This window comes from Alligator mississippiensis, chromosome 3 (genome assembly GCF_030867095.1).
Source record: "Alligator mississippiensis isolate rAllMis1 chromosome 3, rAllMis1, whole genome shotgun sequence".
Taxonomy (NCBI): domain Eukaryota; kingdom Metazoa; phylum Chordata; order Crocodylia; family Alligatoridae; genus Alligator; species Alligator mississippiensis.
In genome coordinates, this window is record NC_081826.1 from 42,050,375 (window position 1) to 42,075,334 (window position 24,960).

Sequence of the window (24,960 nt, forward strand, 5' to 3'; positions counted from 1 at the left end):
TCAGAAAGGATGTGGAGAAGCTTGAGAGTCCCGAGGAGAGCCACACACATGATCCACGGTCAGGAAAACAGACCTTATGATGAGAGGCTGAGAGCTATGGGACTCTTCAGCCTGGAAAAGCGCAGGCTCAGGGGTGATCTGGTGGTCACCTATAAGTTTATCGGGGTGCTCACCAGGATCTGGGGGAACGTCTGTTCACCAGAGCATCCCAAGGGATGACAAGGTCCAATGGTCACAGACTCCTCCATGATCATTTCAGGCTGGACATAAGGAAGAACTTCTTTACTGTCCGAGCCCCCAAGGTTTGGAATAGACTGCTGCCGGAGGTGGTTCAAGCACCTACTTTGAATGCCTTCAAGAGACATTTGGATGTTTATGTTGCTGGGATCCTATGATCCCTGCTGACTTCCTGCCCCTGGGGCAGGGGGCTGGACTCAAAGATCTTCTGAGGTCCCTTCCAGCCCTACATCTATGAAATCTAAGCTATTACCTGGCACACAGATATTATTTCCAATCTCCCAGAACTACAATGCAACCTTGTGGCTGCTTTTCCTAATGGTGAAGCTTCAAACCTTAAAAAGGAGGTTCTGCTGCATAGAAGGGGAAGCTAAGCTGCATTGAAGCAGAACTCCTCCCCTGTAAAGCCAAAGAACTCCTTAAGTTTTCCTACAAGCTCCCCCTTTATACCACCCAGATACACTAGTGCCCATTCTCTGGTTGTAGGATAATACATGAAGTCATGTTAGCAGCAGCACTGGAGCAAGGATTCTAGGGTCTGGCACCAGGCATCCTGGACACCTCTCAAAGGTTCACCTTTACCAGAGAAGGCTCCCTGGCTAAATGTACAGGCTCACATACTGAAGGAAGTATTCATTTTCCACATCATGAATAATACGTAGTTTTTGCTTTCATTTTGTGATGCTGTCATGTAGCAGACCTCTTCTAACAAGAACAACACTGGTGAAAAAAAACACAGCACAACTGAGTGCAGAAATGGGTTGAGAGAAAATTATCAGGACTGCTAAGAGTAAGTCAGGATTAATGCAACTGAAAGTACCTTTGTATAAGTCAAGACTTCTGAATTACCTATGAAGCATTTTATTTACCTTTTGGTCACTACACGAACAGAACAGTTTTTTCTGACCTTTCTAAAATCACAAGAATGATTCATCTTTAACATCTTGATTTGGCACACTTTCTCTGACTACAGTCTACTAGATAGCAAAAACTTGATTAAAATAAAAGGGAATGCTATAAATTGATCTGGAGATTAATATGCTGACTGTTTTAAGGACTATGTTTATCCTATCTTCTGTCTAGAAGCAGGTAAGACGAGATGCGAGAGATAGCCTACTTACTTTTTGCAAGCTAGAAGAAAGTCCAGGTAGTCAAAAATAGGTTTCACTAAGAACCCTAAGGCACCCTAAGGGTAACAAAATGACTATTAGAGACAAGGTAACTTTACAACAAGCTACAATGAGGAAAAAGCACTTAAACATTAAGTCAGTTCAAACCCTCAGCCCTAGGGACTTCACTGCTGCGTCTGAAATTTCAGCTTTCACAACGCAAAGTGAAATCTCTAATGCTTGTGTGGGAGAAAAGATGCACTTCATTTAAATACATCTCACTGATATTTTCTCAAGTCTGCAACCTAATTGGAGGGAAAAGGGGGATTAGCACAAAATGATTGTAGAACAACCTGCTGACAAATTCAGATCCCTAATTAAAATTGAAATGAAGAAAGATGAGGTCAGTTTGGACTTTGACCTCAAAAAAGCAGCTGTAATCCTACACATATCCAAAACTGAACTCAGATGTAGGGTACTCTAGTATGGTTGCTTAACCAGCATTGGAAACAGTTCTATGACCTTGTGTGTTTTGTTTCCATTACTAGGGGTGCACCGATAGAGATTTTTTGGGCCACTACTGCTAGCCGATTTTTAAGGAGGCATATCAGCCAATACCGATCTGATTTCCGATACGCAGCCCGGCAGCTTGAAGAGCAGTGTCTGGCTGGTAAGTTTGTTGTGGTGGAAGGGGAAGGGAAGGGGTTTGAGGGGGAGGGGGCATATGGAGGCCCCTGCGGGGAGGGAGGGAGTACGGTAGGGGCTGAAGCAGGCACTGCCCAGCCAGGGTGAAGTGAGGAATGGGACAGAGCCATGGCTCGTCCAGAGGGTGTGGGGGAAGAAGCGACTCACACTGCTATGCGCGCTGTGGGAGGGCATGGGGGGGGGGGGGGGCGTATGCCCCTGGATGTGTGCGGGGCAAGGGCAGGGTGGGCTGCTGCTGTGGGTTGAGGCTGTGCCTGGCTTCTTCCCAGTGGGGGCTGGGCCAGGCTGCGTTCAGGGTGGGCAGCAGTGGTGCTGGGAGGAGGGTTGGGGGGGCACGGCAAATTTTGGGTTGGCTGCAGCCCCCCGCATAACTGCCTCCCAGCGCTGCTGCTGCCGCCTGTCCTGAGCGCAGCCTGGCCCAGCCTATGCTGGGAAGAGCCCAGCACAGCCCCGACCCCAGCGGCAGCCACGCCACCCCGCACAGATCCGGGGGCACACACTCCCAAGGCCCTCCTGGGATGTGTGCAGTGCCAGGAGCTGCCCCCCCCCACGCCCCCTGGATGAGCCACAGCTCTGTCCCACGCCCCGCCCTGACTGTGCAGCACCTATCCCAGCCCCAGCCCCACTCCCTCCCTCACCACAAGGGCCTTGATCTGCCCTCCCCATGCCCCCTTCCTTACCCCTCCCCTTCCACCACACCAGAACTTATCAACTGGACGCAGCTCTCCAAGGTGCTGGGCTGCGCTCCCAGTGCTGTGCATACTGCGCCTGTGCACATGCACGGGGCATTTATCGGCCACATCAGGCAAAAAAATCTGATTTCCCACATAGTCGATGTTCTTTATATCGGTGCCAATCTGATATCAGACTGATGTATCGGTGCACTTCTACCCATTACAATAACATTTTATTGATGTCACTCCAGGAGGTACCAGCTAAAAGTAGTGCTACAGGGAGTGTTTCACAAAACAATTCCTCCAATAGTCCTATCCCTCAGTTGCCTCTTGCCGCTGACTGCTCTGTGAAAGCAAAGGGGAAGGGAGGAAGGAAACTGAGGGTAGAACAGACGTTGCCTGACATCCCAGTTGTGCCACCGTAACAATTTTATGGTGGCACAACGAGTGAAGAAATCAACATCCCTACCCACATCGGTGGCACAAAAGGCACTAATATATTATGCCCATTTATTGTGGCAGATGTACTTGCTCTGTGGCAGTAGATTACAGACAGCTCGGAGCTGACTGCACTGTCAACCCAGGCAGGTGCTCCAGAGGCTTGAGGTGCCCAATCCTGCACACCCTGAGTAGGATTGGAGCCCTCAAGCCCCTGGGCACTTACCTATCTTTCTCTATCTTGCTCTGATGTTTCTGTGGCAAGTGGGGAATCACCAGTGAGGATAGCTGTCAGCCCCCATACTTCCAGGAGAGAGGCAGAGACAGGCTGAGGTGTTGGAAATGAGCAACCAATGAGCAGCTAAGTACAGAAGTGAAAGAGAACTATGGAAATAACAAAGGGAGCTGAGAAGGGGTGGAGAAACAGAGGAAAAGCTGGAAAGCTCCAAAGAAAGCAAAGGCTGAGGAAACTATATCCACCTTGAAGATACTCAAGTGTTTACTTAACATTCTGTGCCTTGAGGATACAAATGTGTCTGAATTGCTGATTGACCCATTCTTTATTTGGGAAAAAATAAAAGCTATCTGGCCTTTTCCCCCCCCTGCTGAGTGAATCATCAGTCTAAGAAGCCCAATCCCTCCAAGATCCCGAGTCCTCAATTTTCACCAGTGGGAGGTTCTCAGGACTCAGTACTGTCATGCTAACTGGACGGCAGAAAGACAGACAGTTCTGAGGATTGCTACTACCAAGGCTGAGACATTTATGGGACATTCTATGTAGACTGGTAGCCCTGATTTAAATTGTTGTCTTGGAGATAGGGCAGCCAGGATACACATGATACAGTAGACTTTGTTGTAACAAGAGCCACATTTATCAAATGTACCTTTTTTAGGGCCAAACTCAATAACCAGAAGGTGGTGCATGTTTATGTGTGTTCTGTTCTAACTGGACTCTCAACTTCTCCTTACACTCACTCCCACCTCTTTTCAGTTCTACAGGATTCATTTCATTACCTTTGTAATGTAAGCATACTATACATTGGGACCTACCTGAATTAACTATAAGTTGTACTCCTATAATCAAAAGTACTTTTTTCATTGTATTTACTCCAGGGGAAAAAAACTAGGAGTACTTCTGTCTATATACTGCTGCTGTTTGAGTTCAATACAGTTGTAACTATGACTATGCACACATACGCACTGTGGTATTTGCAGCTTTGCTGCTAACCAGTCCAAATTCTTATGGTGCTTGCTTAGTTGATATCTACTGATATCACTATATTTTGATAAAGGACTGTAGGACTGGGTCTACACAAAGGGATTCTCAAGCAGCAGTTCAGTAAATATGAAATTTGATCCTTAGGCAAATGGTGAATTACAAATATTTAAGTATATACAATAATTCAGAAGGTTGCTGTGGAGCACCCTTCCCCCAACAGCCCTACTTTTGCAAGATCAGCATAGACTGGACCCCTGTGCCACTGCTGTGCCCAATGAAACAAATATGGCTGCAGTCCAACAAACACCTGCTCATGTCCTTAGCATTACCATGAGCTTCTCCACTGCCTTCACTGGGATTACACACAGAGGTGAATTTAAGTGTTGATTTGCAGGATCAAGGCAGAAGCTTGTGCATTACTTTACCAGTAGTGTCTCTGCAATGTTTATGTTATGCATCTCAGCACAAACTGATATATATAGCTAAAAACACATATTTATGGTTTTATATACTGTAGAACAGGGTTGGGCGATTATTTGGTCCCAAGGGCCACAAAGGAAGTTTTGATGAGTTGTTGTGGACTGGGAGGCGGGGCGCCTGCACAGCAGAGCTTGCCCAGGCCACAGCTGCCCCCGTGGCACTCTGTATGGGGCCAAGCCCCAGGCTCTTGGACCCCTATTACCAGTGTGGCTGCAGCCCGCCGGTGCTGTTCTGCTCTCCTCGCCTCCAGTGGGAGCCTTCTGGCTGGAGCTTCCGCCCTGCCCGAGGCATCGCTGCAGGGGCAGGAGTGGGAAGACGAGCCGCTGGAGGCAAGGGGAGCAGAGCAGCACCCCTGTGGAAACTAAACATGGGAGAGCCATGCTCTTGGACAGGTTATTTATCACAGGGGGGCAGACATAAGACTGGGACAGGGAAGGCCCAGCATGACAAATGAGAACGTGACAGCGAGAGGCTGGACTACCCCCACCAGCACTGGAGATACTGGGCTACCACCAGGAACATATAGATCAGTGTCGCCCAACCTTTTTGGCTGCTAGGCCAGACAAGTAGTGCCCAGTCCATCCATGGGCCGAATCCAAGCACTGGTCCCAAACCAGCACCCGGGGAGGTTGCAGCAGGACCCCAACCTGCCCCCATGGGGGGATGCAGGTGTGGCACAGCCCCAACCCAGCTCCATGGGGGTGGGGGGGCGGGGGCGTGGTCTGCCCCCAAACAGCCACATGGGAAGGGACTGGCCAGGCCCAGATCCACCCAGGTAAGGGAGGAAGAAGCCCTGCCCCACCAAGCAGCAGCACCTGGGAACAAGGCAGCACGGGAGGGCGGCTGTATTAATGGCCACTGCTCCCCCCCTGCCAAAGCCTGGAGCTGCAGGGAGCCCGCGGGCCGGAGGTTGAGCACCTTCCACAGACGCGGTTTTGCGCGGCCATCCTGGCTGCCCCGACGGGCCGCCCCGCCCCGCCCCGCCCCGCCCCGCGGCTGGTGCCTAGGAAATGAAGGCAGGCGGAGGCGAACGCGAGTGCGGGCTGGCGCGGGTGCAGGCTGGACCCCCGGACCGCCCCGGGCAGGGAAAGCAGGGGCGGGCGGGCGGGCGGGCGGGCAGGCGGGCGGGGGGCCCGGGCGCTGCCCGACGGCGGGGCGGGGCGGGGCGGTACCTGGTGAAGGCGAAGGCCATGAGGCTAAGGATGGTGAAGCTGAGCAGCGTGATGGTGTGCGGGCGGTAGAAGAACTCTAGCGTGATGTCCTCCACCTGCTGCTCGTTGATCATGCGGAAGTGCAGCCGGTAGTTCACGTCGTCCTTGCTCAGGGTCCGGCTCCCCACGCACGTCGCCATGGCCCCGCGGGCCGGGCCCGGCCGCTAGCTGCGGAGCTCGGAGGCGGCTGCGCGCAGACCAGACGCTGCTCCAGAGCGGCTCGCTGGGAGGCTGGGCCGAGGGGGCGGGCCCGAGCCGTACCACGCGCTGCGTCCTGGGAGGGAAGTAGGAGGAGCGTCCCCCTCCCCCGCGGAGATGGTTTCGGCCGGACAGGAGGGGGGAGGCCCACGTGGTGCCGGTGGGGGGGGGGGCGGTGCCGCGTGAGCCTGCGTAGTCTTCCTCTGTGTCGTCATGGCTGCGCGCGTGAGGTGGCTGCTTCGCAGCTGCGCTTGGCTGAAACTCGTGGGGCCGCCGCCCGCCCGCTGGCGCTGCAACCTCGGCCCCGGCCCCGCGCTACCCGCCCCCGCGCTGCCCGCTCCCGACTTGGCCGCGCCGCCCGAAGGTGAGAGGCCGCCCCGGGCCCCCTCTGACCCCACGCGTCAGGGCTGGCGCTTGCCATGGCCGGCCGGGGGCCGGCTGGACCGGGCGCTGCGCGGCGCGGCGCTGTGCTGGATGCTGCGTCCACGGCATGTCCTAGCCTGGCTGGGCCGCGCTGACATGGTGTGGCTGGCGTCCTGGGCCCTGCGTGTGGGGCCGGTCTGACATGCTCTGTGCGAGTCAGCTGAGACGCAGGGGCAGCCCTGAGGATGCTCCATAGGCTGGATGCAGCTGCAGGACATGTCTCCAACACGTCTGCTGTCATATCTGACAGGGATCTAGTGTCTGGAGTCTCTGGATGGCGTATGAAATGCAGGTAGCGGTGCCGTGCACGGGGCAGAGGGCTGCACTTGAGAGGAGGAGAGCCGGATTCCCTTTGTGTTTTGCTGCACACAGTGCATCTGTGCTGCAGTCCAAGAGAGTGAGCCCTGCTTGGGCGGATGCACCAGAACTAGGTGTAAAGTAGCTGACTCTGGTACCCGTTGCAGTGTAGCCACAGCAGTCTGTCTAGCCCAGTGCTTCCCAAACTTTTCCTCAGCCTAATCCCATTTGTAGCCCCATTTCCTCAGCATGGCCCTTCACTCCCAACCCACAGCCCCCCACCCCTGTGACCCCATCCACTGATGTTGCAACCCCATTTGTGGTTGTGACCCACAGTTTGGGAACTGCTGTCTAGCTTCTTTTCCCAGGTAAGTTTTGCAGCCTGCTCTGAATGGAAGGCCAGCAGTGGTTCTAGCCTGCCATTTCTGTATCTGAGCTGCTTAGTTTAAAGCTAGGTTGGGTAAGCTGGGCTGCAGTAACACATCTGTATTACACTGTAGATGTAAAACCAGTAGTATCAAACATATGGCTTGCAGAGCCACTGGACCTGGCCTGCCAGACTGGGTGTGACCTGCTGCAGAATTTAGGGCCCTTGGGCTCTTGTGGACATGACCACAGGGCAAGCATGGGCTGACAGCCCTGGTGGCCCTCCAGCTGTTTTGCTTATCACCGCTGCCATGGCCCTACCTCCCTGGCCTCTGCCACATGCCCAGTGTTGGAGCTGCCACCATGGCACAAGACACACAGAAGCCTAGTTCCAGCTCCAGCACAGGGCATGTGGTGGGAGCTAGAGCCAAAGCTGCCATCACCGTCACTTCCTTATGCCCAAAGGAGCCTGGTGGTCCAGATCCAGCCTGGGACACAAGGTGAGTTTGACACCCCTGATGAACCCGAAGTCACTCCGTGGTTAGTCACAAGTTCACTAACCTTTTTGTGACTCGGCAGTTAAATGATAAAATTATCAGACCCTGAAAAATATTTTTGATAGGTATGGAAGAAAATTATATTAGAAAGTGCCATGTATTAGAATGATATTTTATAATAGTGTTTATCTAGATCTCTGAGAATAAAGTATGAGAGATTAAGTGCTATCTTTGTTTTAGCATAGTAACACACTAATTGAAGTTACTTTAGCTGATGCTAACCAGGCTGTCTTCTCTTCCACTCAGCAGAGGGGAGGGTAGTCTGAGTATAGTGTCAGGAGCCAGTTACTTTGATTCTGGCAAAAATTCTTCCTGTATACTTTGGCAAATCATTTAGCCACATGATATGATTTCACCTTTTTGTATGTAAGGAATGCTATAAAATAGTTTAAACAATGATTTTCCTAAACATTGTTCATAACTTGCCTGGTGTTCATTTGCAGCTAGCGCACAAGCAGCTGTTGATGTATGCATGTCTGATGCATACCAGCAACACACACATTTTCTAGCATGGACCAGAACAAGGGCAAATCCAGGATTTCCCAAAGGGGGGGGTGGGAGCACTACCCCCTGCTTTCAGCCTCCTGCCTCTGCCAGCAGAGTTCTGTGGGAGTCTCCTGAGATGTTAAGTCCCTAAAGGAAGTGAGGGCCTGGTAAATCCCTAAAGCAGGTCCCCCTCCCTTCCCTTTCATCAATCCCCTTCCCTTCCCTTCCCTCCCCCTCTCTTCCTGCCCTTTCCCCACCTGCTGCTGCTGCTACTTTCCATGCTGTCAGAGGGAAACTCCAAGAGCAGTTTCTGCCTCCTCCAGCTGAATTGTGCTGAGGAAGGGAGGGAGGGACAAGGGCAGTGTGAATGGGCAGAGGCTCCCGCTCTCCAGCCTGCTCCTGGGGGACAAGGCTGAGAGAGGGAAATTACTCTTACCTTGCTGTTACCCCCATCCCAATTCCTGGCTGAATCTAGAGCTCCCTCTCTACCACATTGCTGCAGCCCAGCAGGGGCACATAGAACTGGATCTGGGGAAAACAACAGTGGCAGCCAGTGGTGGGAGAAGGATTGTATCTGAGCACCAAGTGAAAGTGTTTTCATCTGCTTTAGGGCTTTAAAAAAGTCCCCAGAGGCTCCCAGGGTATGCTGCAATCCAAAAGGAGGGTGTAGTGGTGCCACAGCACTCCTCCTGGATCTGCTCCTAGACCAGAATTTTAATGGAAGCATTAATTACATTCTAAAACCCCTGCAGAGATGTCTTGGCTTCCCTGGAATTTTGTCTACTTATCCCAAGGCTGAATTTGATCCTTCAGGGGCAGAAAAAACAAACTATGGTTGGAAAATTAAGAACAAATTTGTAATGGCTCACTTTAGACAGTTACAGAAGTGCTGGAGTTGATGTTACAGTTAGGAGCATCTAAAATTAGACTCCCCAAAGCATACAATGAAGAAGAAATAGTTCTGCAATTGCAGTGGGAAATGGTTCTGTCCAGCCATACTGGATGTGCACCTCTGCTGCCTGTTTCTGCTGAAGTTATCAGCAGTGAAGCACTTCATTGATATTTAAAGTTTAGTCATTAGAAACCACTAGCTTTACATCTAATCTATTTGGGGAGAAAAAGTTACAAATAGTTTTAGGTAGTCTAGCTCTACTACCCTGTCAGTTTTTATAGGGGTTTGTTTTGTTCCGGTTTGTTTACATTTAAAGAAGAAAAATAAAATGAGAAATTTCCTGTTTTGCTCTGTGAGTCTTGCACAGCTGACTCAGTAAGGGAATCTTTGAAAATTAATATGTAGAAAATGCTGCCAAATGCACAAATTAAGAAGGCGGAAAAATTTTCTAATTTGAGATCTTGCAACAAAAGTATGTCCAAATCAAAAGGAAATGAGCAGCAGGATAGTACTGTGAGTACTGCAGTTAAGACACTAAACTAAGAATCAGGAAAAAATAGTTCAGTTCCCAGCTGTGCTTCAAACTTCTAATGTCATCTTGGGCAAGTCATTACATTTCTACATCTAAATTCCCAATGTGATATACACATGTAACTATACTTCTCTACCTTACTGGAGTGTTGCAAAGAGAAATGCTAATACCCTCCAGGATTTTCTCCAGTTCAGATGTAAATATCAGATGTAAATATCTCAAATTATATGGTTTTGACAACTCCTTCCCTTTTGTAACTATTCCATAACTTGGCAGATTTTTCTCTTTGGAAGTTTTTGGTAATCTTTCTATTATTATTAATTAATTAAATAGAAATGTAACAAGTAGGTGATGAAGGCTTGCTTCACTGGCTGACGAGTCAGGAGTCAACATCATGATAGAGAATGCAAGATAGTGGATCTAAAGGACTTCGAAAGTAAAGGCAGCTAAGGAATAGAAGTGGAGGTATGTGGAATGGGATGACGTGGCCAAAGTGACACATTAAGAACCTATTCAGTCTTTTGCAGCACCATTCTGAACGGTTGTAAGTAGGGCAAGATCCGTTATGTCAGGGCTGCAGAGAAGGTGGTTTCTGTAAACAGAATAAAAGGCTTATAAGAGTTTTAGCTTTCTGGATGGATGGGAAAGGCTGTTTGTATTTTGGAGAAAGAATTGGAAGGCCTTAAAAATGTTCTGAAGGTAATGACTGAGAAGAGTCAAAGATGGTGCCTGTATTAAGGGCCTGAATGATAGGCAGGATAGTAGTGTTCACTGTGATTATCAGGGATCCAGGTTTTCCATTTCCCACAGAAAAACGGAGAAAACCACGGATTCCCTGTTTTTATCAGAGAAAACGTGGATTTCCCTTTTTAGCAGAGAAATCTGCGGATTCTCTGGTTTTGCAAAGAGCTCTTGCAGGCTTGTTTCTGATTGCAGAAACAGTGGGAAATCCCCAGCCCCGCTCAGAGGGAGAGGGGGAAGGGTGGGGCCTGAGCCTCTGAGTCAGCCAAGGCTGGGCTCTGGCTCAGACTCACCATTCACCCCTGGAGCCTAGAGGAAAGTGGGGCTTGGGGACTGTGGGACAGGGTTGGGGAAGGTGGCTGAGGGAGCAGCACACTGCAGCCAGGAGCAGGGCCAGGGGGTGAGGGCAGGGGTGCCCCTCGGCGGGGGGCTTTGTGGGTAAGCGATGCGAGGTGTGCGTGCCACCTGGCTGGCTACCCAGTGGAGGGGGAGGGGAAGGGGAGGCTGGTATGTGGCTGGCTGCACAGCTCCATGGCCAGGTCTGCAGTGGCAGCAAGGGATGGTGGCAGGGGGGCTTTGCACGTGGCAGCCGCTGCTGCTTACCTGTAGGGCCGCCTGTGCCAGTGGTGATGGACGCTGCATGCAAAAGCTCCCTGCGCCGCTGCGGAGCCATGCCTGAAGCTGTGCGGCCGGCTGCAGGGTGGCAGCAGCAGTGTGGTGGCAGCTGGGTGGCATGCAGCCATCCCCACTACCATCCCATGCCGTGCAGCGGCCATGGCTGCCACCACTGCCACCATGCGACCAGCCGCACAGCTCCGGGCACGGCTCCGTAGCGGCAGCGCAGGGAGGTTTTGTATGCAGCGGACGTCACTGCTGGCATGGCCCTACAGGTAAGCGGCAGCAGCTGCCACATATGAGCCCTCCCCAGCCACTGCTACCACCCTGCACCACTGTGGACCTATGCAGCTGGTCGTGGGGCATAAGTAGCAGTGCACTGGTGGCTGCTGCATGCAGGCCCCCCTTCCCCCCGACCAGGCCCACACACAGGTAAGTGTGTGGGGGGAAGGGGTGGGGCAGGGCAAGGGAAAGGGAAGGTGTTGCAGGGTAGATCAAGGAGGTGAGCATGCCCCTGTGCCACTTGCCCACAAAGCCATGTGGGTGGCCATGGGATGGTAGCGCAGGGTGCAGTGGCAGAGTTGCAGTGACAGCCTCTGTGTGCGAACCCCCTGTCAGGCTGGCCAGCGCGTACGTGGCCCGCAGAGTGGCAGCCCTGCCCTCACGCCCTGGCCCTGCTCCTGGGAGTGGGCACAGGGGCATGCTCACCTTCTTGATCTACCCCACAATACCTTCCCTTCCCCCCGCCCTACTCCACCCCTTCCCCCCACACGCACTTACCTGCTGGAGTGGGTGTCAGTGTCTGTGTGTGCCTCTGTGTCTGCATGTGTGGATCTGGGGGGCTGTTGTGAGGGGCATCAGGAGGGCTGTTGAGGCTGTGTAGGGGTGTGTAGGGCACCAGCAGGGCTGGTGGGGGGCCTGTAATTTTATCACAGATTTTGGGTTTTAATCAGAGAATTTGCAGTTTTTAATCGGAGAAAATCAAGATCCCTGGCGATTATGAAACAAGCTTGTGGGAAGGGCTTGTGCCTGAAGGTTAAGACTGTTTTGGTTATACTGAACATGAGTTTACTGCTAGAGATTAGTGAGAAGATGTTAGAGAGGCTGAACTTTGGACTGTTAAAACCAAAGAAAGAAACAGGTCTCAAATGGAGAGGTGGCAGCTGGAGATGTGTTTGCAGGTGAAATGTGGTGTAGGGGAAGAAAAGTTCTGGGGATTGAGCCCAGTCAAGGAGATAAAGAAGATCTACACTAAGATTATGTTTGAGAGATGATGAGACATAGAAGAAAACTCGGGAGAGGATAGAGGGATATGGATTTTCTCAGCTTCAATAACAAGAAAAATATAGTCAGAGGTATTAAAGGCAGCTATTAGGTTACTCCAGTTGCATTAGTTGAGGAGCTTCAAGAATTTTCCAAGCATTAACTTCCTGTCATCCAGCGCTATGATATAGGAAAGAGAAATTACCTCCATTTGAGAGATTGAGTGACCTGTCTATTGTTGTATGTTACAGCTATGGTTCTACAAATGCGTATGGACTATTTTAATTTGCAATCATTAAACTAAATTGCTTAGTTTTTAAAGTTACACACTTATATAAGCACTTGCATAATTTATGAAAAGGCAATCCTTAAACGTTTTTGCTGTTCAGTTCATTACATTATACCTAGTTACCTATGCTACTGTTAGTCTTCATAGTTACTTCACAGAAGAATTGCACATAGTAAGCAAAAGCTCCAATAAGATTATTTTTTTAATTGTTCTGGTACTTGAGACAGACCTGGAGGCGCATTCTATTTATTTCTTTACTGTGAACATCCAATAACTTTGTCATGGTGTCTTCCAGATTGGGACAATGTATTGCCTTTATCTGCTTTGGAGGAGATTTCCAAGGAAGAAGCTGTGCAGACCGTGGCCAAGCCACTTTTTCCCTTTGAGTCTTTCACACTTCGAGATTATGTTGATCATTCAGAAACTCTGACCGAATTAGTGCATCTGGGTAAGTATAATGATATTTGAGCAGGTTACTTGTACTTGGTATGCTGGGAATTCTAAAGATCTGAGTATCTCAGTCTTATTGATTCAGCAGGAAGCTTGCAAATTGTAATTTTATTGGAGCAGCAATACACAGCCCATAATATATGGGAAAGATGCAGGACAAATGCATCTAAGGAGAAGAGTGGAAGCTACATCTGTGGTTTACTGGAATACCATAGTAGTATAGGATAAAGTTGCGTCCCTTGGTACTTACCATTATAAAAGCTAGGAGTACTAAAGAGGCATAACATACAGCTTCCAGAGCAGTGATTCTCAACAGGAGTGCCATGGCAGCTGGGGTGCTGCTAGATCTTTTGAAGGTGCCTTGAGGTATGAGGAAGTAATCAGACAAGCATAGGCTGAAGCTTGCCTGGCTAGTACCCCATCCTACTGCTCAGCCCTTCTGCAAGAGAGTTAGAACTGTAATATGTAAATCAGCTCTTAAAATTGAGTGTCACTCAATTTACAAAAGTTATGGAGGGATGCCTTGAGTCCAGGAGGGGTGTCAAGTCCAAAAAGGTTGGGAACTACTGTTCTAGAAGGAGGAAATATTTCCTGTTCCCCTAGCATAGGGGCAAGCAAAATATGCCCACAGGCCGGATCCATCCTGCCAGGCCATTCTATCTGGCTCATGAAGCCCCTAAAAAAATTTAGAAAATTTATATTTATCTGCTTCTGGCTGCCTGCCAAAGATGATAGGAGCCAGGGACAGTAGGACCCAGGGGAAGCTCGCAGGACTCGGTAGCAAGCCCAGCCTCGCCCCTGCCCCCAGCCCCCCTCCTATCCCCACCTCCCCAACCAGAAGGCTCTGCCTGCTGCTGCTTTCACTGCTTCCCTGCATGGCCACTCCAGCACGACATGGCCTGTGACTATGCACGCGCATCCCTGCAATGAGGGGGAGAGCAATGAGGGAGGGAGAGACTGTGTGTGTGTGTGTGTGTGTGTGTGTGTTCATAGGGCAAGTCCCACATGCACACCCCACCATAAACATGCCCCCAGACCCACACTCTCCCCCACAAACAGTTCCCAACAAACCCCATATTCACCCACACCCCACATATCCACACACCCTTCTCCACACCCCACAGACCCACACACCAACAGCCCTCCACAAACCTATACCCACCTCTCCATGCCCCCCATCCCCCAACAATATACAAGAGTAAGACTTCATTTTAAGCTATTGTGCGATCTCCTCTGTGTACACTACACAAACGCATGTAAATTGGGACAAAAATATTTTTTGAAATCAAATTAATGAATGTAGATGTCCGATTTTTAGAATATAATTTGTTTTTGGTTTTTTTTGGTTCTGAGATGGCAAAACCCCTTGCTGAAAGGAGTATTCCTGGGGGCAAGGGGAGGGACTTCTGGTGGCAAAATTCAGGGGTTAGGGAGCAGAACTTCCGATCACAAGATGGCAACCAGGGGGTGGAGCATCTAAGGAGCGGGGCTCATATAAATGCATTTATTCATGTTGTTATGTACATGTACTATGAATTAGCTGCCTGTGGTCCTAAAGTTCAGCAGTACCTCTGGTGGAAACGATACTTGACCATACTACAATTGGTTCAGTTCCATGTGACTCTTAGCCATACAGCCTGGTCTATTTATATTAATTATCCCTTTCCCAAATGGATGCACTGGGGTGTAATTTTCTATGCTGTCACCTTTATTCTCTTGTTTGACAACTTCTACTATTGGACATATAAACTAAATTTGTATTAAAAATACCATAATTTGGGGCTTGTTTAGCAGTGATTCTCAGCTGGGGTGGTGCAAGATCCTTCCAAGGGTGCCATGATGCCTGACTCTTGTTCCAGGAGGTAAGCAATTGCTCCTCCTCCCTCTCAGTGCTGGGCATCCAGCAACCCGTAGAGAAGCGATGCCTACAGTTGTTCTCTGCTCCAGCAGCTCGCATGCCAGTCCCCATGCTCCCAGCAATGTGCTGTGCTATGCATATAAGCAGCCATGGGTGCTGTGAAACTGCACTTTTCAGCCTGGCTCATCCCCTGGCCCTCCCTACCCTGCTCCCTCCTGGAAGGGCAGGAGGGACTACAGGTGAATCTATCTCCAGTTGCAGGTGTCCCTGGAGGAGCAGTGCTTTTCTCCTCAGGTACTGGGGCTGGGAGGCGGCACATGGTGGGAGAAGTAGAGAACAGTGGAGCAAGTGCCTGCCCTCCAGCCCTCACCTAGCATAAGCTAGATTCTAGCTCATTAGTTCTTAGCCAGGCTGCCCCCTAAATTTCAAAAAAATTATGAAGGAAGACCTTGAGGCTAAAAAGGTTGAGAACTACTATATTAGCAGGTTTTCTTCTAAATGTAGAAGGTATTTTGACTGCGTCTTGAACAGGAATCTGGATCTTTGCACAAAAGTAATATCCAAGACACACAACCTCTAGCATGTACTTGCAAAGCAGATGTTTGTAAGAATCATAACATTCATTTTGCTCAGTGTTCTACTAATGGGGTATCCAATTTATTTTCTATAGGAGTTGATTTGTCCAAAGTGGAAAAGCTCCGGAATGCAGGCCAGCTCCTACTGAGGCTGGATTTTGAAAATGACATTAAAAAGATCCTATTATTTCTTAAGGATGTGGGTGTGGAAGACAATCAGCTGGGGCCCTTCCTAACAAAAAACCCTTACATTTTCACTGAAGACATGGAAGCTCTAGAGACAAGGTATTTGTTTTATGAATCAACAAGCTCCAGGCTCCTTTATGCAGTGCCAGCTAACTATAATTGCATGTCTAAATTTACCCATCTAGAAACAGGTATAACATTACTAGTATTTTTTTAAGTCTAATATTTAAATACTTTACAGTTTCACTGTGGAGCTGATGCTGTGTTGGCAGGTTCCTAAGGAAGCATGCTTAATGTGGCCACCTATTTCCATGTACTTATACCATAAACCAGTTGTCACCAGTGTTTTTTCCAGTGGTGGGCTAGAATGACTCAGCTCTGGTCTCAGGCAGGCTTTTCCTCACACTCCAGCTGTGTCACAGCATGGTCAAAACTCACTACCTCCAAGCTGTGGCATGGTACAGGCAAAGCCACCCACCACCAAAGCCCTTGCTCCTGCTCTCACCAAATGCTAGATTGCCCTCAACTCCAGGTTGGATCCATTGGCCCTGTGGCCTCGATCCTGCTCATTGTCCATAAGTCAGGGGCGGGCAAAATACAGCCCATGGGCTGGATCTGGCCTGCCAGGCACTTTCATCTGGCCCACAGTGCCCACCAATGAATTGTACCCCACCCAGCTCTTCTGCTTGAGGTTGGGAGCAAAGTGCTCATGTGTACACCCCATCCTCCCAACATATCCTTATTACACCTTGCTCCCTTCCCCTCATGGGCAGAAGGGATCAGCGTGGGTAGCCAACAGGCAGCTTCCAGACGGGACTGCTGCAGCCGCTGGAGACCTGCTTAGCTTCTCTGGCATCCTGCTACCTCCAGGCAGCAGGTAGGGAAGCAGCGGGGGCAGAGCTGCAGATAGGCAGGAGTGTGAGACTGTGGCTGGCGGCAGCACAGAGCCTGCACTTGGGGGCGGCGGCATTGAGGACCTTGGGTGGGTAGTGTGTGCATGTGAGGGAAGATGGGGGAGTATGGGGACCCCTCTGCCACATTCTCCTTATGGTGTGCAACCCTAGCAGGCAGGGGAGGGACTTCCAGGGGTCAATGGTTAGGGGTGGGACTTCCAGTTCCAAGATGGTGACCAGGGGTTGAGGCAACTGTCAAGGGGTGGGGCTACCCATGCAACCCTTGAAAGCTCACAAAACCTCGTTAAGCAGCCCTCCACCCAAAATAATTGCCCACCCCTGCCATAAATTATTGGTTGCCTTTTGCCTTTCTCTGAGCCCTTGTCATCTTGTTCCACTTCTTTTCATGCCCTCCTGTTTCTGATGGTCTGCACTTTTGGGTACCTGCCACCTTTACTTGAATTACCTAGCTCAAATAAAGACTAACCATGTTGGACTTAAGTCAGACAGAAGGCCCTGCCCCTCCCTGCCTCCTACCTAACAAGAATGCAGAAAAGTGCTACTGTCTAAACAGGGAGCAGCAATGCACTTATACTCTAACTTGTTGTTGCTAGACTTAGATCTAATTATACAGGGTAATTAGTTTTGTGCACTGATAAAGATTTTCTTGGCCGATACCGACAGCCTATGATTAACCAACCATATCAGCCGATGCTGATCCGATAATGGATATTTCTTAATAGTACAAGGCATTTTAAACAACTTACATAAATTTGTTTGTTTGTTTGTTTGCATTTATAAACACACCTGCACACACACCTGCTCTGGCCCTCAATGAAGAAGGTGGTGACCGCCTTTTCCTCATTCACATTGTCCCCTCACCCATGGCTCCTACCTGCTCCCTGCACATTCCATGCTGTCATCCTGGGTGGCAGGGCAGACCCTTGTGCAGACAGCGGTGCCAGGTGTGTTTGGAGACCCAGAGCACACTGCTGCCTGGTGGGCTCCATGCAGCCAAGCTCCAGCAGCTGCTGTTGTGAAGCCAATTTTGCAAAGGTGCCCAGTTCCCTCGGTCCTAGGGAAGCTCTGAGAAAATTATCCAGGAGCACATCTGCGAGGGACCAGCAGGTGGTTGCCCCTAAGCATGATCCCAACATGGGTTCATTTGAGGCAGGTCGTGTCAGACCAACTTGGTGGCTTTCTACGACCAGGTCACAAAATCCTTGGATGCAGGTATCACAGTTGACGTAGTCTTTCTGGACTTTAGGAAGGCCTTCGACCCTGTCTCTCACCCCATCCTCATTAAGAAATTAGGTGACTGTGGTGTCGATGCCTTCACAGTCAGATGGGTCAGAAATTGGCTGGAGAGCCAATTTGGTGGTGGTGGACAGGTCTTTTTCGACCTGGAGGGGTGTGGGCAGTGGGGTCCCCCAGGGCTCAGTCCTCAGGCCCGCGCTGTTCAACATCTTCATCAGCGACTTGGACAAGGGGGTGAAAAGCACCTTGTTCAAATTCGCGGTTGACACTAAGATGTGGGGAGAAGTGGGCATGCTGGAGGAGAGGGACAGGCTACAGGGGTGGGCGGATGAGAACAGGATGGGTTTCAATACTGACAAGTGCAAAGTATTGCACCTGGGGAGGAAGAACCAGCAGCATACCTACAGGCTGGGGAAGTCCCTTCTTGTCAGCACAGAGGCAGAAAAGGATCTTGGAGTCGTTACTGATTCCAAAATGAGCATGGGCCGCCAATGTGGGGATGCAGTCAGGAAGGCTAACCGCACCTTGTCATGCATCTACAGATGCATCACGAGCAGGTCCAAGGTGGTGATTCTCCCCCTCTATGCGACACTGATCAGGCCGCGGTTGGACTACTGTGTCCAGTTCTGGGCCACGCATTTCAGGAGGGATGTGGACAGCATCGAGAGGGTCCAGAGGAGGGCCGCTCGCATGATCTGGGGGCAGCAAGGCAGGCCCTATGAGGAGAGGCTACGGGACCTGAACCTGTTCAGCCTCCACAAGAGAAGGCTGAGAGGGGATCTGGTGGCCATCTACAAACTGGCCAAGGGGGACCAGCAGGCAATGGGCGAGTCCCTGTTCCCCCAAGCACTACCGAGAGTAACAAGGAATAATGGCCATAAGTTGACTGAGAGTAGATCAGGCTAGATGTCAGGAGGCGCTAATTCACAGTCAGGACGGGTAGGATCTGGAACCAACTTCCAAGGGAAGTGGTGCTCGCTCCTACCCTGGGGGGGGGGGGGGGGGGGGTCTTCAAAAAGGAGGCTGGGTAATCACCTAGCCAGGATCGTTTGACCCCAGCATTCTTTCCTGCCCATGGCAGGGGGTCAGACTTGGTGATCTACTTACATCCCTTCTGACCCTACATCTATGAAACTATGCCCAGCAGAGTGGAATGTCCTTTGTGCAGCAGCACCTTACCCTGCCCACTTGCAGACCAGCAGCTCTGTAGCAGCCCTGGCGCTCAGGCCCTAATGCATGCACAGCGGTGTCATGGTGGCAGCAGCATCAGGAATCAGTAATGGTCCCTTTGTTGCTGGGTCTCTTCATTGCTGTGACCGCTCCCTGGCATCCCCCTCCTCTTCCACTGCTCACTGAGACCTGTAGTTTGCTGTGGGCTCAGGCCAGCAGTGGCGTGTTGAGACTGGACTACACTCGCCAGGGTGCTCCGGGTACCTGGCCATAATTATTGGCTGCAATAACTAAAACAAGGTGATAGCTGATAACATCAGTTTCTCCTTTTTGTTGGTGCTGATAAAATAGCCATCCAATAGATCGGTGCACCCCTAGTTAGGGTTGAATAGCTTAGGAATCTCACTTCACATGCGTCTAAGGCTGCCACTGCTCAAGAAGACAATAAAAATTCAAGCAAATTTATAAGACAGAAAACTCTAAAATGGTGCTTTTAGGTATAGCAATTTAACAAAATTACTCTCAGAATGAGAAGCTCCAATTAAATCGCAACCAAATTCTGATGGGTTCACTGTAGAAGTGAACCTGACTATCTAAGAGCAGAGAAAACAGTTGGAAATAGTGAACTCCTTGCATCGTTTTCCAGGAACCTGATTATTGTGTCCCACCCTGTGGGAAGAGGTCTTGGCTGATTCTCTGTACTGATACAGCTAGAGCTTGCAAAAGCTTAATTTGCTGGCAAAGGGAAGTTTTAACATAATATCCTGGTACTGTCTGTTACCATGATAAAAGTTTAAATCAAACTGAATAAATAATAGTATAGCTACATTGCCTTTTTGCCTAAAGTGAAAGGAATGATACAGCAATTATCAAACTGGGAATTATACTGGATTAAAATAGAACAGAACTAGATAATCTAGGGGCAGGCAAAATATGGCCTGCAGGCCAGATCCGGCCCACCAAGCCATTCTATCCAGCCTGTGGCGCCCCTAAAATAAATTAGAAAATTAATTATTATCTTCCTGTGGCTGCCTGTCAAAGATGACAAGGTAGCAGCAGCAAGGCCCACCCGGCCCCATTCTACCCCCAGCCAGAAGCTTCTGTCTAGCAGGGGCTTCAGACTGGTGATCCTGGGTCTGTTTCTTTGCTCTGCTTCATCTGATTCTCCACTCAGACAAAGAACGGGTGAAGGTAGAGGGAGGATCACTGGCTCATCAGGAGTCACCCTGGCCCACCTGGCACTATGCGGTTCCCAGCTGGCTTCTGCTGTGCTGTGCAGTCCCGGTGTTGCAGCTGGGGACCATGTGCTGCTGGAGCATAGAAGGAAGGGAAGCAGCAGGGGAAAGGCAGCAACGGGAGCACAGTGCCCTTGGAGTTGGGGCTGGCAGCAGCAGGATCTGGCTGGTAACCACGGGGGTCAGGCTGGCTCCTGCTGCATTCTGTGGTCCTGGCATTTCAGCTGAGACCCATGCGCTGCCAGGAGGTGCACAGCCAGCTGCGCCGCACGGTTCCCAGCTGCAATGCTGGAACCGCAGAACACATCAGGAGTCCCCAGCTGGCTCCTGCCATCACCCCCATCACGAGGGCCGTGCACCTGCTGCTCCATGCTGTGCAGATCCGTGGACTCGGAGCCCCACCCCCTGCTTCCCCACGGAGTCCAGCACGGCGCTTCCCCTGGTGTGTGTGTGGAAACTGCAGGTGCTCAGCTTGAAGCCTCTGTGATAGAGGCGGCCAGCCAGGCTGCGCACACCCTGCTCCCCACAACCCCCCACGCAGCCACACCCCTCCATACCTCACCATATACTCCCCACACCCCCATATACAATATAAAAGAGTGAGACTTTATTTTTGAGTTATGCAGTCCCCTCTATATACAGTACAGAAGCACAAATCATGACAAATTTTTGTAATAAAATTAAAATATGTCATAGTTGGTGTTTGATTTCTAGTGTATGATTTGGGGGTTTTTTGATTCTAAGATTACAACCCCCCCTCCCCCTCCCAAAAAGAATATTTCTGGTGGCAGAGGTCAGGGGTTAGGGGATGGGGCAACTGTCAAGGGATGGGGCTACCCATGCGGCCCTCAACAGCTAACCTAAACTTATTAATCAGCCCTCCATCCGAAATAATTGCCCGCCCCTGAGATGATCCCTTGTGCCAAACATAAAAATACCATATTGCCTTATGTTTCTATATGCTCAGGTGAACTAAAATCTCTTGTAGCTTAAATACTTGGCTACATAATTGAGAAGCACTAATAGAAGTGGAACAGATCTGCCTTTATCTGGAGCAGGGAATAATAGAAATGACAGAACAGCTCTTCAATGGGGACAGTAACCTTGCTTCTGAATTTCTGGCTCAAGTAAGCTGAGCATGTGCATGCTTTTAATTCACTGAGTTCTTGGGGTGTCCCCAGTAACTCCAGGAGTTGAAATTTCAAGTGGTAAATTCATTGTTTAATAGCAGCTAGGTAATGATTTCATTTTCAAAAGACCTTTAGATTTTGAGCCATACAGAGCTACTTAGTTTGAAAAGGCCACCTTTTAGACTCATTCTGTTCAGTAGTACAAATCTCATAACTACAAAGTAAGCTGGATAACATACATAGACATCCATTAAAATTGAACCTGTCTGATTGTTCTGACAGTTGCATCTTAGAGCTGCATCCCATGTTGCCACACATCTCTTCATTGGTGGGACATTATGTTGGCATATGATAGCACTTCAGTTTCCCTGGGTTTTTTTCAGTTTATTGGGAGCTGGTACATTACATGCCATGATCTGATAGGCATGTATATTTAGGCTGTCTACACTGCTAATTATGATTATCTTTAAAGTCATTCTTGTGACCAACTGTATGGTTAACCATTAAATCTGCGTCAGAAAGTGGTCCACCCTGAGCCCTGAAAGCTCTGCTAAATTTCTGTGTGTGAGATTGACCCTATTACCCTTGCTTCTTAGCCCCCCGGTTTCTGCAGTGTGTTCAAAACTTAGCACTGTGCTGCAGGCCTCTGGTGCAAAGGATCCACCATGATCAGTCCTGCAGCACCCTGTTCCTGCCTGCTACTCTATCATGCCCTATTTCCAGTGCAGGGGGAGCCTGGGATTGCAATCATGATTCTACGTGCATCCCAAGCATCTCCAACTGATTCTATGTGCATCTTAAGTAATGTGATAGTCTGAGAATTATCATCCCAGGCTCCCCTTGCATCAGCAAGTAGCAGGCTAGGTGCCTGCTGTGCCCGTGGCTCAGAGTGCCAGTCAGCTGATTGGCACTCCCAGCCTCAGGAGCATGCCAGAGCCCTTTGAGGCTCTGGTACACTCCTGTGTTGAGCGTTTCAGTTGATAGATAGGCACTGGCCACATGTTCGGTTTAAGGCATGATGGAAACCAGCCACAAAGTTATTACACATCATATTTTGTCTAATAACTTTGTGGTTTTTTCCCTGCTTTATTATGCCATTGATTCCATGAACAAGTCGCTGAGTTGCTACTTAAGACATGATTAACTGGTTAATCACATCTTAAGTGTAACATCTTTCAGGGGCCTATGTCTTATTAAAAACATTTTTCAGTTGAATCTTTAAAGTGGGCTTGTTGGGTCAGTGTGAAGTGTACAGCTGTTTAGAGCATTCTTGAGACATACTGTTTCGGGTAAAAGTCACTCTTCTCGTGCTATAAAGTCAGGCATTTATTTTGGTGAATGTTCTGAAATACCATCTGGCTTGCAAGGTTAACATTCCAATTCTTTGTGAATATGCTAGTTTGATTTTAGTGGTTGACACTTTATTTGGCATTTGTGTATGTTTATGTGCAGCTTTTAAATTAATATGGAAGATCCATGTGTTGCAAAGCTGTGTATGCAAAGTATGTATGTTGCAAAGTTGTATATTTGAATGAATGTATCTTTTAGATGAAAGGAGGTATATCACCTGTGCCTAAACACTTCCATACAGATGGACCCAGTATTGGTTACATCACTTTTTGGAATGTTATATTGCTGTGGATTCCATGTTTCCGGGAACGAAACACAAGTTTCAATAAATTTGGCATTTATGACTTGAGATTAAACACTGTAAAAGTCAAAACATTCCATAATTCATAACAATTGTGACTGTTGCAAATCAGTATCTGTAATGCACCAGTTAGATTCAAATCACCGTTAACAACATTTCAAAATAAACTATTAGCATACTTTATAAAATTGCTGGTCCCTTTGTTAAGTTGAAAATTCATGGGGTTGCCAGGTCTTGCAAGATTATCGTAAACCTTGTCATACCTGGTATTTGTTTTTAAAGCGCAAGTTCTTTGAGTTGCATGAATGCAAAAGAATCAGTCTTTTACTTTTTTAATTTATTTTTGTAAAGTTTGTAGCCCTTGCGGTTGTAGAGGAAAGCTTGAAAATATGAAGACTTATGACTTGCCAAACCAAAAGGAAAGAAAAAGACCCCCAGAGTTTTGTGTTTTTTTATTTCATTATGAGGCCCATTTCACGTTAGAAATATTTGCAGGTTGTGTTTAATGATATATGGGAAATAGAGGCTGGCTGTGGGGTAGAATAACAAAAGCCCATCTCTGATAGCCAGGGGGTTGCACAAGGGAAACTCCTGGTTCTCTCTCTATTCTCAACTCCATGATGCACATTTTGCTGTATATTCATTTTGGATCCTTACTGTCTAGCAACCAATATGAAAGATGAACCACACACACTTGGTCCCAGGTCAGGACCCAAGAGAAATCCCAGCCTTGTTTCTGTGTCCAGCAAACACAGCATAGGACTATTTTTCTCATTGTGGGGTTTGCCCAAGGGACCTTATTTTTCAGTTGCGTGGGAGGTGTTCTTTTTGTGAAGTGACAAAGCAGGCTTAGTTTTCAGGATCTTTGCTTCCTGAAGCATTCTTCAATCTACTCCATATAAGTATTTTCAGATAAGATCTATTCTTATAGATACTAAATTGAGATGACAACCAGTAGGGCTGTGCGAAGCTTCAGGTGCTGATTCAATTCAAAGGAGATTTGGCCTGATTCAGTGGCTGAACCTCCAAATCCAAATTGAATCGGGACCAGTTAAAAGGTCTGAATCGATTCGAAGATCTCCGAATTGATTTGGAAAAGATTCGGAGAGCTTTGGTGATTTGGACAGCCACTGCTTGCTGCGGCAGGGGGGCTGGACCCAGACTCTGAGCTGGTAAGTAGGAGGTGGGGGAAGGGAGGCTGGAGGAGGGGGAAGGGACTGTGGGGGGACCTCTGCCAGGCTCCATCCCTTGCCTGCTCCACCAGCCCCCCCCCCCCGAGTGTCCCCTGATCCCTGTCTGCTCCCCCAGCTCCTCCCATAGCTGCCCTGGCCCTTTAAACAAAAAGCCCCCACTCACTGGGTGCTGCCAGGCGGGGAGTGATCCCTGCTGCCTCCCACTACCCCATGCTGCATGGGGGGCTCTGCAGTATGGGGCAGTGGGGATTCCTTCCCTCCTCCCCCACACCCCTTCCTTGCTGGGCAGCAGCTAGTGAGTTTGGGCTTTTTTTTTGTTTTTTTGTTTGGGTTTTTTTAAAGGGCCGGAGCAGGGGCAGGTGGGGCAGCCATCGTGGGGCTGGGGGAGTGGGCAGGGGTTGGGGGGCTTGTGGCAGAGCCCGCACGCAGCATGGGGCAGTGAGGGGCAGCAGGGATTGTCCCCCCCTCCTGGCAGTAGCCAATTAGTGGGGGTTTTATTTTTTAAAGAGCCGGGAGCTGGGGCGGTTGGGGCTGGGAGAGCGGGCAGGGGCCTGTGTGATTCAGCCTTATCAATTTGGGACAGTGATTTGAATCACCGAATCAAATCACTGTCCCCCGAATTGGCCGAGT

At 49.4% G+C, this 24,960-nt stretch overlaps 2 protein-coding genes across 3 annotated transcripts in view; one reads left to right on the forward strand and one right to left on the reverse strand.

Moving 5' to 3' along the window:
* PTDSS1 (phosphatidylserine synthase 1) overlaps positions 1–6,312 on the reverse strand; it is a 55,711-nt gene extending 49,399 nt beyond the window's left edge. The window contains exons 1-2 of one of the 2 annotated variants that reach the window (XM_059723864.1): positions 6,035–6,124; positions 1,359–1,423 (exon numbers count right to left, since the gene is read on the reverse strand). Coding sequence is in view for 1 of the 2 variants with exons in the window: in XM_006273232.4 (XP_006273294.1) it covers positions 6,035–6,213 (179 nt within the window). In the remaining variant the exon portion in view is untranslated. Of the gene's footprint in view, positions 1–1,358; positions 1,424–6,034 lie in introns of both variants that reach the window. The other variant, XM_006273232.4, reaches the window with a different exon arrangement.
* Positions 6,313–6,469: 157 nt separating this feature from the next.
* MTERF3 (mitochondrial transcription termination factor 3) overlaps positions 6,470–24,960 on the forward strand; it is a 28,997-nt gene continuing 10,506 nt past the window's right edge. The window contains exons 1-3 of the mRNA XM_006273240.4: positions 6,470–6,635; positions 13,028–13,180; positions 15,711–15,900. Coding sequence (XP_006273302.1) covers positions 6,485–6,635; positions 13,028–13,180; positions 15,711–15,900 — 494 coding nt within the window. The 5' untranslated portion in view covers positions 6,470–6,484. The remainder of the gene's footprint in view (positions 6,636–13,027; positions 13,181–15,710; positions 15,901–24,960) is intronic.